At 52.4% G+C, this 12,439-nt stretch overlaps 1 protein-coding gene across 10 annotated transcripts in view; it reads right to left on the bottom strand.

Moving 5' to 3' along the window:
• The window catches only part of DGKZ (diacylglycerol kinase zeta), a 60,887-nt gene that overhangs the window by 5,521 nt on the left and 42,927 nt on the right, over positions 1-12,439 (bottom strand). For 7 of the 10 annotated variants that reach the window (XM_005480044.4, XM_014266613.3, XM_074543052.1 and 4 more), the window contains 16 exons: positions 12,271-12,411; positions 11,682-11,760; positions 11,338-11,393; positions 10,214-10,276; positions 9,893-9,966; positions 9,670-9,781; positions 9,159-9,358; positions 8,774-8,874; positions 8,560-8,639; positions 7,435-7,479; positions 7,100-7,169; positions 2,808-2,848; positions 2,034-2,224; positions 1,465-1,496; positions 668-711; positions 176-296 (listed from right to left, as the gene is read on the bottom strand). In XM_005480044.4, the coding sequence (XP_005480101.1) occupies positions 176-296; positions 668-711; positions 1,465-1,496; positions 2,034-2,224; positions 2,808-2,848; positions 7,100-7,169; positions 7,435-7,479; positions 8,560-8,639; positions 8,774-8,874; positions 9,159-9,358; positions 9,670-9,781; positions 9,893-9,966; positions 10,214-10,276; positions 11,338-11,393; positions 11,682-11,760; positions 12,271-12,411 (1,450 nt within the window). The remainder of the gene's footprint in view (positions 1-175; positions 297-667; positions 712-1,464; positions 1,497-2,033; positions 2,225-2,807; positions 2,849-7,099; positions 7,170-7,434; positions 7,480-8,559; positions 8,640-8,773; positions 8,875-9,158; positions 9,359-9,669; positions 9,782-9,892; positions 9,967-10,213; positions 10,277-11,337; positions 11,394-11,681; positions 11,761-12,270; positions 12,412-12,439) is intronic. The other 3 variants (XM_005480048.4, XM_026794456.2, XM_026794465.2) reach the window with 1 other exon arrangement.

Genomic DNA, 12,439 nt, shown 5'->3' with positions numbered 1-12,439 from the left:
AGGACACCCCAGTACTGGCAGACAGAAGCCAGGAAAAGCCCATACACCAGAAGGATGACGTAGCAAACCCAGAGGGAAGGGATCTAAGCCCAGGACCACTCCCTCTGAGCAGAGGGTTGATTTTTTTTTGCTGCCAGGCTCCTTTGCTAAGAGTGGCACTCTGACTCCAGCTCACCATTCTCGATGATGTATTTGACGATGTCCTTGCTTCCTGATTTGACAGCATGGTGGAGGACAGTCTGGCCCGAGGAATCTCGCACCATCAGGTCTCTTCCAGCTTGGTGCAGCTCTTGGAACTACAGGATTGTCAGATTGCTCAGGATGAGTTGCATTTCCCAGCTCCAAGCCCCAGCATTATGTGCCTGGAGTGTCTGACAGGTTGTGTGGATACTTGCTGCTGGTGGGAAGCTTTGGCTAGCTCAGCCATGTTACCAAGTCCCTTCCCTTCTCCTCCCTTCCCTTTGTGTCTCCCAGGAGATGAACCAGAAGAGCTCCTTGCCGAAGCCTGCCTGGTTTCTAGCCACCACTCCTGAAGGAAGGCCTTTGACAGGCACTGCTCCAGGGCAACTGGGGAGCACAGCTGGCAGGGCTTCTCTTAACCCAAGGGGCACACCAGCCCAGGAGCCAGCCTTGGCTGCTCATTGCACCAGGCTGCTGGAGGACTTACCTTGCTGAAGTTGCCACTCTTGGCAGCTTCTATCAGAAGGTCATCTGCAAAGAGAGATGTGTCAGGGTCAGAAAAGTCAATCTGGAACACTGCTTATCTAATCTTGGAGACAAGAGCTGGGCACCAGAGGCGTGGAGCAGGAGCACAAGCTCCTCCAGGGATTAACCCTTTGGTCAGACTGCATTTACATGGCTTCTCCACCTTCAGGAATGTAAGGAACAAGCCAGGGAAAGGAAACAGACACCACGTAGCTAGGGGTGCAGCCACATCTCAGCCCCAGGGAGATGCAGCAGGAGTAGTCTCTGCCCTTGGGCAGGATAACTTGTGATGAAAATGGGGAGCAGGTCTCCTGGGCATCAGCCAGCAGCCAAGCTGCTTCTCACCAATGACTCACTCACACCTCCAGGCTCCAATCAAGTTTCAGGAAACTCTTTCCATTTGTTCATCTTGGTGAGGCCCCTGATCTAGTGCTCCCACCTCCTCAGGGAGAGGCAGAGACAGCCTCCCAACCCAGTCCACAACGCTCAGCCCTGCAGGTGGGGGATTAACCCCTTGCCACATAATTTCCCGCAAGCTGGAGCTGGGAAGGCCCCTGGCTGGGCCACTCCACAAATCACTGTCAAGTCTCTTGTGCTCACCTCTGGGTCACCTGCCTGCAGGGCTCCATGTTTCAGAACACATGGAACAATAGGGCTCTTCCCTGCTCACCAGGGAAAGGATAGGCCAAAAAAACCCATGGCAGGAAAGCAAAAGTGCAACACAAGAGGGGGTATGACCAGGGGTAGGACTCCACTCACCTTTATGTGGAAGGCAGTGCTCAGGCTCAGCGCTGGAAGGGAAGAAGAGAAAGTGTAACTAACCCTGCCAGTCCGGGCAGCAGATGGCCCTAATGGGCATGCCACCATTAGAGGGATGGAGAAACCTGCCTGTAGCACTCCTTCCCTGATCTGGGTTCTTCCCCTTCCCCATTCCCATTTCCACTGCTGCTCCCGATGCCATTGCTCCTCCATACTCATCACTGGCCTTGGTTTGGCTGAGAGACCTTTGTCCTCTGCTCCTCCATACTCATCACTGGCCTTGGTTTGGCTGAGAGACACCCTTGTCCTCTGCCCCATGGCCCAGGTGCTGGAGCTTGACCCCATGGCTGAGCCGCCTGGTGATGGTGGCTACTTTGGGCAGCACTGGCAGAGGAACAAGGAAAACAGGACTGCATCTCATCCCTAGGCCTTACTCAACAGTGAATTCCTGCTTACTTCCAGGGAACTCCCCTGTAATCTGGCCCAGGGATCAATGCTGTGAAGCCAACCCTAGCTCTCCCATCACTGCCCATTCTTCCTGAGACCCAGCACCCCCATTTCAGACTCACCTGGGGGCAGGAGAGGAGGATGGAGAGGAGGAACAGGAAGGAAATGCAAAATGGTGCCCAGGGGGTGTGGCAGATGAGTCCACGAGGTCAGGCATGGCAGGAGAAGTGCTCACAGTCTGAGTGACCACTAGCTCTGGGTCCAAGACATAGAGCTCATCCTGAGAGATCTCTGTCACATAGTTTAGGTGTTCCTGAAAGACACAAGTCAGGACATGCTTCCTCAGAAGCAAGACCTACTTCTGCAAAACTACATCCCCTCATATCCCATTGGGTGAGTTTGTGGCCCACCCATTTGCACAGCAATGGTGGCTTGAACAGTCTTGTGCCCGGGAGCCTTTGCATCTCCTTGTTCTTTTCAGGCTTCCTGTCTCCTGCCGCCTTAGCGACCTTGTAAACCTTATCTCCACACCCCCCTCCCCAGATCATTAAGGAAAGTATCTAATACTGGTGAAGACGATCCCAGCTGGCAGGTCCCCTGGCCAGTCTTGCTATGTTTGCTATTCCTTACCTGCTGCACTGGAGGGCCCTGCAGGCAGCTTTCAACCCAAGGTTCTGCACTACCACCCAGGCTTCTTCCCTTTTCTCTAGAAACCTGGAGGTGCTGAGCCTGGTCCTGGGCCAGGCTCATCATGCCATCCCTTTGGGGGATGCCAAAGGCCAGGTCAGTGGTGTGAGACCTGTGTGGCCCTAAGGCTAAGCCTGTTGGCCTGTGTGCAGGTGGGACACGCAAGCACCTCCCCAGGGGATGCCGGTGCAGGGTGAGGCTGCACTCACCTGTGCGCGGTCTATCCTGTAGAACCGATCGGCCGTGGTTGCTGTAAGACAGGAACAGAATGAGACAGGCTGATCCTTGGTGTGAGACAGCGCCTCTTCCCATTACCAGTGACAGTGAGCTATCCAGCCACTTCATGCCTTGCACAGAGGGTACAGCAGAGCAAACGGCAGCCCCTGACCAGGAGCAAACCACTTTCCTTCATGAATCTGCTGGTGTCTTCACCCTAGAGACAGCCCCTTAGGCCAACAGACCACCATGTCCCCGTGAAACACGCCTTTGCTTGCTACCTTCTCCTCAATGACTCCTGGCAGGGAGCCACAGGTAAGGCAGGAACACAACTAGCTGATGCCATGGCCTTTCTGGGGGCTTTCAGGTGCTCCAGCATTATTCCAAGCAGATGAAGCTCAGGGCTATGCAGTGCACATCTCAGCACTCTCTTATACCAGGTGAGGAACTGCTGCGATTAACATGGTGCGCCTTGTTGAACAGCGCTCAGAAATGGGGGCACTACAGGAGGCTGGGAAAAGAGAGGGCTCAGCCTCCTGCTGACTTGACTAAGGACCTTCATGAGGCCACTCAGAGCATGTGTGGCACAACAGAGCATGCCACCACCAGCTGTAGATCCAAGTCCCTGTCTCCTAGGATGGCAGGAGAGCTCCGAATCAGCCTCCAGCCTGTCTGAGTGCATCCCTCTTCCCTAGAGAAGAGATCACCACAGAGAGAGAGAAGCTCCAACAGAGCAAGTGGTTATGCTGGAACCAGACACACATGGCCACCACCCCTAGGGGAGCAGGGAGAGGTTATGGATTAAGGGCATCACCAAGGGAGACCAGGACAAGTAAAAGCACAGTGCCAGGACAGCTGGATTCCTATGCAGGGCAACATTTCCCCAGTATCCTGACAGGCTGCTGGTGCCAGTCCAGGAGAGGATGCTGCAGTGGGATTCTTGCAGACTCAAGGAAGTCTCTCTGCAAACAGAGTGGGGATGTGCTAGAGCAGGTGAGAGGAGTGAAAGAGCCATGTTTATCCTGGATATTTGCATCCAGGGAGCTACTGTTCAAGGCCTATAATTCAGCTACTTGAACAAACCTGTGCTGTGTTGAATGAGACTCTAGTCTCTTTCCTGACACATTTTCCTGAGCCCAGAACCTGCTGCTGGGAGACTGGCAGAAGGGAAAGTGGCCCTGGTACAGCAGTCCTAGTAGTGACACCATACACAGGGCTAGAACCTTGAAGGGAGAAGTTGCACCCTCTCTGCCTAGCACGAGCCTTCCCAGGCCCACTTTGCAACCCATGGCTGTGCTCTTCTGTGGTCTACATGCTGCTTGCTGGGGCATCAGAGAGATGAAATGCTACAAATGGGCATTTCACTCAGCCAGCTTCCAGGTACAGAGAGAGGTTCTTGGTCGGAGAAGGCAAAGGGAGAAGAGAAAGGCACTTTCAGGCAGGAGAGAAGCAGCAGCTGCAGCCCAACAGGGAGGCTGTTCCACAACAATGCTATGCTCATGGTGAGCCTGGCTCTGGGCATGCTGGAGCAGGGGGGCCCCCTGCCTGCACGACTCAGGAGAGCATCCCCAGCAGTCCCGCAGTGACAAACACACACCACCAAGCTGCCTTCAGCTCCAGGGGCAAGAGAACCACAGACTCCCCTTGCTCCACTCCGGGTCAGCAGCCAGACATGCAGCCTGGGGGAAAGCACTGCTGTGCTCAGCCCCAAAGACCCCAACATCCATGAGTCCCAAGCCTCAATGGTTCCCTGTCGCTTGTCACTGAACGCCTGTTCTCACCCCCCCCCAAATTCACAGAACCACGGAATGATCACAAAAATTGCTTAGGTTGGAAAAGACCCTTAAGATCGAGTCCAACCGTTAAACCAACACTGCCAAGTCCACCATCAAGCCACATCCCTAAGTGCCACATCTACACATCTTTTAAGTATCTTTAGGGATAGGGACTCATCCACTTCCCTGGGCAGCCTGTTCCAATGCTTGATCCCCATTTCAGTGGGGAAAAAGGCCTCCCTGATGCAACTTGAGGTCATTCATTTCCCTTTATCCTCTTGCTTGTTACGTGGGAGAAGAGACAAACACAATTTCACACAATCTCTTTCCAAGTAGCTGTAGAGAGTGGCAAGGTCTCCCCTTAGCCTCCTTTTCTCTAGGCTAACCAACCCCAGCTTCCTCAGCTACACCTCCTAAAATTTGTGCTCCAGAGCCTTCATCAGCTCCATTGTCCTTCTCTGCACATGCTCCACCACCTCAGTGTCCTTCTTGCAGTGAGAGGCCCAAAGCTGGATGCAGGATTCCGGGTGTGGCCTCACCAGGGCTGAGAACAAGGAAACAATCACTGCCCTGGTCCTGCTGGCTACAATTTTCTTGATCCAGGCCAGAAGGCCATTGGCCTTCTAGGCCACCTGGACACTGTCAGAGACTGAAATAATTCATGCCTCAAACACTGCTATAAAGTTTTACTCATTATAACTGTATAAAAACTGTATAAAGAAGCTACAACCAAAGAAGCTTCCGTGAAGATACCTGAGTGGGAGTTTAGACTGAAAATTAAACTGCTAAGATTAAATAAAGGGAATTCTTCAATCACCTGAAACAAACAAGTAAACAAGGGCAAGAATGTGAGACCAACCCAGCAGTCATGCTAAGAATCATCTCTGGCTTGCTTTGGGGTGGGGGAGGCTGTAGCCCACAAACCCATTTGCTTGGAGCAGGTTTGCACAGATTTCACACCCCATCTGAGTGGGGGGAGGAAGTTTTGGTGCATTGTAACCTCTGCTCAGGGGCTGTGAACCCATCCTGCCTTGTACAAACTGGCTATGGAACCCCCAGCCCTGGGAAGGCAACATCCATGGGACATTCACGTGAGGGGCAGCTGAGGGGGTGCACTAATCCATCAAAGCTCCCCCAAAGTGCCTCCACAGTCATTCCTGAGGCTTTGCACCACAGGACAGCACGTAATGCAACAAATGTGGAAGAGACAGCGGCAAACTGTCCTCCTACTCCAGGAAGGTAGGGATTTTTATATATGGCCTGAGTGTGTATTAACCCATCAGATTCTATTCTTTTTTGAGGGGACCTTCACCACCAAAAAGACCAGCTGGAGAGGATCAATAGAACATCACTGGGATCCACAGAGTGGTGATACTTTCTTTATTCTGTCCCTGTTACTCTCTTTCTGTCCCCACACCTATTTTCTATTTCTCTCTCTCTCATATTTACAGTCAAAAACCCATACTATTGTCACTGACATATGGTCTCATTTTCACCTTAATTTGGGCAGGGGCATTCCTAAGAACCTTAATAATCAGATCCTGACAGACACACACACTGAGTCATGTTCAGCTGCCATTGACAAGCACCTCCAGGTGCTTTTCTGCGGAGCAGCTTTCCAGCTCCCATTCCTCCAGCCTGCAGCACTGCACGGGGCAGTTGTGACCCAAGGTCAGGACATTTACTTTTTTGAACCTCATGCAATCGGCCTTGGCCCATGATCCAGCCTGCCCAGATCCCTCTGCAGTGCCTTCCTGCCCTCCCACAGATCAACACTCCCACCCAGCTTATCTGCAAGTGCCTGAGCTGTGCCTGATCTCCCCATCCAGACTGATAAAGACAATAAATGGGACCAGGCCCGATGCTGAGCCCTGGGGATCACCACCGGTGACTGGCTGCCAGCTGGATGTAACTCCAGGCACCACCACTCTCTGGGCCCGGCCATCCAGCTGGTTTTCTAACCAGTGAACAGTGAACTCATGTGAGCCACGAGCAGCCAGTTTCCCTGGGAGAATGCTGTGGGAAACAGTGTCAAATGTTTTACTGAAGTTCAGGTGGACAACATCCACAGCTTTTCACTGAGCAAGTAATCTCAACATAGGAAGAGATCAGCTTGGTCTCCTTCCTTGCCTGTCCCTCTGAAGAGTTTATAGCCATCCACTGCAACACCCCAGCTGTGTGACTTATCCTGCCATGTCTCTGTGATGGCAACTATGTCATAGTTTTCTTGCTCTACCATATCTTTTCGCTCCTCCTGTTTGTAAACCATGTTGCACACATTGGTGTTGACACACTTCAGTTGTGCTACTAATTCCTCCACTTTTCTGGGCATAGGAGCTGTAATTCCTATGCCCTAATTCTCAGGTGCTTCTGTGGTTTCTAAGGCATCAATAACCCTTGGATCTTTGCAGCCATGTGGATCTCCATCCCCTACCTCCATTGAGCTGGCAGACCAAAGGACCTTGCCAGCACATCATCAGACCCAGCTCCTAGTGAAGGGGGATACTCACAGTCCAGGAAGCACCACTTGGGTGACAGCCTCTGGAATGACACTGTCTTCGGCTTGGCTCCATCTCCCTCCTGCATAATAAAAGAGAGGATAAAGACATAGCTTATGGCCCCTGCATCCCTCTTCAGAGCATTTCTCCTGCTTTGGGAGGTCCCTGCAGACATAGAGGACCACAGGCACTTGGATGAAATTGAACACAGGCACAGCACACTGCAACAGGGAGCACCATGGGACAGACTGGAGCTGACTGTAGAGCAGTGTCACAAGATGAGCCCCTGAGACTGGCACAGTGGACATGGCAGATGGGCCCAGAGGACAGAGAGAGGCCATACACACCTGGAAGAGCAGGCGCTCTAAAGCAGAGGGCTGTGCAGGGAAATCCTGCAGAAAAGCAAGGTGTCCTGTTACAGCCTGCATCTGGGCAGCCCCTCGGTCCCTCTCTCATCCCACTGGAGTTGCTTGATGTGCTGCCATGTTAGGCTTTACAGACTGTCTGGCCAAGGTCCTTGCCTGGCTTTAAGATCAGAGCACAGAGCTTACCCAAGGAGTGACAAGAGGTAAACCATGAGGTGACCAAGGAACAACGGCCACACTGCACAGTTTTAAAGGTGCGGGAGATTGCAGGGGCATCTGTCTATCACACTGACACAGCAGGAGAGTATTACTCTGTGAACCCAGGAGCTGCTAGCCATGTGCCTGCCTGTCTGTCCCCACCAGTGCCTGGGCACAAAGTGGGCAGGGGACATGCATACAGAGCAGGCACAGCAACAGGCAGGTGCCAGTGTGCCAGCCCAGGCAAGCAGCTCTGCAACTCAGCTCTGAGGGACTCTACACATACAATGCATGGGATTCCCACAGGCACAAGGGCCAGCTAACAGCAGACTAAGAAAGGTCCCTTCAATCTTCTCTGCAACAATCAGATTGAGCAGTGCAGCACCAGAAGCCACACTATGGGCTTAGAAGGCATTGCTCACTAGGACCAACAGTAACATAGTCTATGTACAGGTCACAGACGTGCTAGTACATTGGCAAGGACATAAAAATTAGTGCTTGTAAATGAGAAGAGTGGGAGGGGTTATAAACCTAATTCAGGCACCTGGAGAAGGAGGAGCTGTGACAGGAAACACAGAGCCTGTGAAGGGTTGAATGGTTATAGGCCCCCCACAGGATGTGTGCTGGCTTTTTATACTACCCTGTAGCTTTTCAGAGTCACTTTCTGGGCTTGGAGAACAGTCAGAAAAGGAATGCTGAAAAAGAAGCTGTCAGACAGCAGGGAGCAACAAGGCATACAGCTTGGGACCCTGCCTTCACCACATGGTGAAGGCAAACCGTGACCTCTAAGCGTGACCCAAAGCAAGAGTTTGTATGGTGGTGTGTGCAGGTCAAGGTGGCTTCAAAATCCTTTCCCTGAGTCCCTTCATTCTCAGTATTAAGCTATGACCGCTTTTCATGCAGACTCACCTCCTGTAGCTTCTCAATCTGAGTCCGGCACAACTCCAGATCACTGTCTCCTGGAACCACGATGATCCCCAGTGGCACAGCTGAAGGACAGGGCACAGGCTTAACTCAGGGAGCAGCCCATGCCCCATTTCCAACACCTCACAGTTTAGCTACAGGCTTTGCCATACTTGGGGACTGCAGTTCCCACCCCCTGGTCACTCAGCTGGTCACTCACAGGCTTCCTTGAGCTTTTCCTTGTCATAGTTCAGTGCCTCATAGTCGCGCATGCTGATGCGGCTCACTCGGATCCGCAGCCGCTCGGGCACTGGCTGCTGGCTGTGTGCAGGGGGCAAGGAAAAAGGAAGATTTCAGAAAGTGACACCCTGCTTTCTCCTTATTGCCCCAATCCCTCCAAAATAGGCAGGAGTATTGTATAGACTGGGGTGGGGAGCTTGGCACCAGCATCAGGGTCTGGTCTTACTTCTGTGACCCAATCCCTTCCCAGACCCTATCCAAGAAAGGACTGAAATGCCTCGGCCAGTCACGGATCAGTCCCATCCCTTTCCCTGCCAACCATCCTTCCTTGGAGAGGAGGTGGCAGATCAATTTGAGGAACCTACTCATTGAGCAGAGGCATGGAGTTGCGCCGCTTGGTCTTCTGCAGCATGTTGGCTTGGTTGCGCAGAGAGATGTGGATGCAGGAAGCTGCCAGCTTGCAGGGCTCTCCATCTACCTGCATGGGGATGGCCTTGAATGTGGTGAGAACCACCTGCCGGCACTGACAGAGCCGCTCCCCATGGCCACCGACTTGCAAGGCAGCCTGTGAAAGGGTCCAGAGTGAGAGCAGAACATGGACTGAGACGTGGATGAGGGGAACATCCATTGTCATCTGGATGTTACAAGTGAACAATGTTCTGAGGGTCTCAGGTATGATTTCAGTGAGAAGGGACTCACAGAGACCAGGGCATGACAGCACCTCACCTAAATCTTAGAGAGCAGACACTGTCATATAGGCCAGAACCACAACTCCTCCAGAGAGGATCTGTGGAGCTGTGGGCTGGCTGACACCTGGTCAATGGGACCATTCACTCCCCTGATTGCTACCTACAACTGGCAACAGCACTAACTCACCAGTGATGTCATGGTGAAGCCGATAACTTCAATGCAGCCATCATCATGGCGCTGGGGCTCGAAGTCATGGTGCTCCCCAGGGTTGCCCCAGGGCATGGTGCCTGCACAGTACCTGTGAAAGGACAAGAAGAAATACCTGGACTGGCACCCCAAACCCAGGCAGAGATCTACAGCACAGGTGTGAAAAGCCCAGCAAATGAAGACAGGTCCTGAGGGTGCTCACCTTGGGATGTTAAGGAAGACCAGGCACTGGGGCTTCAGGTCCTGAATCTTGGAGGTCAGGTCTATCCCATCACACTAGAGACAACACAGGGGTGCTCAGGCTGCTGTAAGGGGGGAGCCTGGTCCATCCTACTCACTTAGGAAGAAATGACCTCCCTCCTCTGCTCCCTATAGTGAATGTTCTCCAAGTCAGGGGAAGCTGATGCTCCCAGGAAGTTCCCCATTCGTTCCCCAACCCTGACATACTCAGTGTGCCAAGGGACATTATTCACACCTCCACAGCTCACCCCCTCCCTGGACCAGAGCACCCCAGCACACTCACAACCAGCCTGACATGCTTCGCCAAGTCTTTGGAGCTCCCGGTGAGGAAGTCGGAGAAGGCCGTCTGCCAAGGTAAGAGACAGAGTTAGTGCCCAGGTGTTCACCAGAACGGGAAGCCAGGAAGCCTGCCTCTGACCTGCAACTCAGCCTGCCTCTGACCTGACACAGACCTCAGCTGATCAAACCTGCAAACCCCCTTTTCATTCACTGTCAGAAGTCCTCTTCTCCTCCAAAACAACCTGATCCATTCCTCTTGCTATTTTGCCTACCAAAAATCTTGAGGCACTGTCAGTAACATGCTCTAGTATTCCCTTGCCAGCCCAGTCCTGACTTTAGGGAAGAGCTGACAAGATGAGTCTCCTACAGTGAGAATCAAGTAACAAGAGACAAATTCAGTCTCAAGCTGATATGAAGTACCACCAAACAGAGCTGAAGTGACCCCATCTAGAGATTCCAGGAGGGACAGCATGGTTCCCCTTTGGGCTTAACTGTGCAGACAGCAAAAGAGACACAAGCGAGACAGGTGTGAGATGGCATGGAGCAGCACTCAGCCTTTAGTACTGCTTGAATACCAGTCACCAGACACATGCCTAGAAAGTATATTGAGGATGGGGAGACAGAGGAACAAAAATGATACTGAGATGCAAAGCTCTCAGGTGAGACACAGGAGAATGATGTAATTAGCCAGGAAGCTGTAACTGGTCCAAGGTATATAATAAAAGACCAAAGTAGTGTGCAGACTATGGAAAGGCTTCCTTTTTCTCTGCAGGGGGGACAGTCTGCCTTCCCACAGCTCCAGGGCGGTCCTGCCTTGGTGAACACCCCTAAGCTTGAGATCAAGAACAATAGTGGCAGGAGATCAATACAGCAACTGTACTGCAGGCCACGGAGCAAGTTGTACTGCCAGCAGCACTCACAGCCAAAGGGGAGCTGGACTCCCAGCACTGCAGTATTTCTCCAGCAACTTTCCAGCTTTGGGCTGGGGGGCTTAACTTGGATGCATGTGAAGGTCTATGTAGCTTATGGGTGAGTTTAGGATGCAGGCAGGAGGTGGGTCCAGGCCTGTGCTGCAGCTGACGTTAAGGCTGCTATGACGGCAGGCTCAGACATCCCCCACACACTCACCCCAGCATAGAACATTTTATTCCGAAACCGGCTGTTGAACTTCTCTGGGTTGGCCTCTAGGGAAAAGGAGAAAAAAGTCCAGGTCACTGGCCTACACATGGAAACATTTTACTTGCCAGCTCTCCTCAGACACAGCTCTCCAGCCAGCCTCAGCCAGGGGTCAGGCCCCAGCTTCTTTCCTGTGCAGGCACCCCTTTTCCCCCTTTGCAGCTTGGACTTGCTCCTCATGTTTCACCTCCAGCTCTGCCCCTGAAGCAATTCTCTTGTTCCCTTTCCTGAGGAACCCACAAATGAGAACAGGCCCATCCCACAGACACCGACCAAGTCCTGTCACTGCCCTGTACCTCGAGATTCGTGGAACTCCAGCGTCACCCGTGCGTCAAAGCCAAGGCTGAAGTAATTATTAAAGACATCCAAAGGGAGCTGAAATGGAAAGGAGAAATAAGGATGAGGCCGCCAGCATGTGCCTGTGGCACAGATGAGATCAGGTTACAGCAGAGCCATTACAGTGCTCATGAGGCTGAAAGATCCTGCTTGCCTTTTCCCTAGGAAAATACAGAAGTCACCAGCCTGAGATGATGGATTATTTCCTGGCTCCTAGGGGCAAGGGAAACGGTCCAAGGGGACACACTCTGCTCTCTGAGGTTTCTGCAGTCACCCATGTTTCTGTTAAAGAAAACAGTCTCACAGAAGACTTATACCTGTTGTAAGTTGTTGTTAAAAACCTTTGGTAGGCATTTATTTATGAACTCTACATACACTCTTGCTATGAATGCTGTGGCTCAGAGCCATGAACAGAATGGTGGAATTGGAGGAGTGAGAGGGAAACACCAACCTGAGAACATAGCCCCAAGTGCTGGGACTGCCCAAGCCAGTGACAGAAGAGAGAATGCAGACTCTAGCACAGGGAACAGACATGGAGAGGTGTCCCACCTTGTCAGCAGCTGCCTCATCCTTTTCCTCAGGGCTTGTGTCAGGGTTTGGCTCCACATGGAGGTTCCAGCGATCAAGCTGTACAATGTTCCCATCTTCAACGTGCGATAGGATCTTGGACAGAGGCTCATCTGTGTAACCCTGGTGAAGAGAAGGACTTGGGGAGTCT

This window comes from Zonotrichia albicollis, chromosome 6, assembly GCF_047830755.1.
Source record: "Zonotrichia albicollis isolate bZonAlb1 chromosome 6, bZonAlb1.hap1, whole genome shotgun sequence".
In the NCBI taxonomy this organism is placed as follows: domain Eukaryota; kingdom Metazoa; phylum Chordata; class Aves; order Passeriformes; family Passerellidae; genus Zonotrichia; species Zonotrichia albicollis.
Note: the sequence above shows the minus strand (reverse complement) of the source record. Positions and strands in the feature narration are given on the sequence as shown.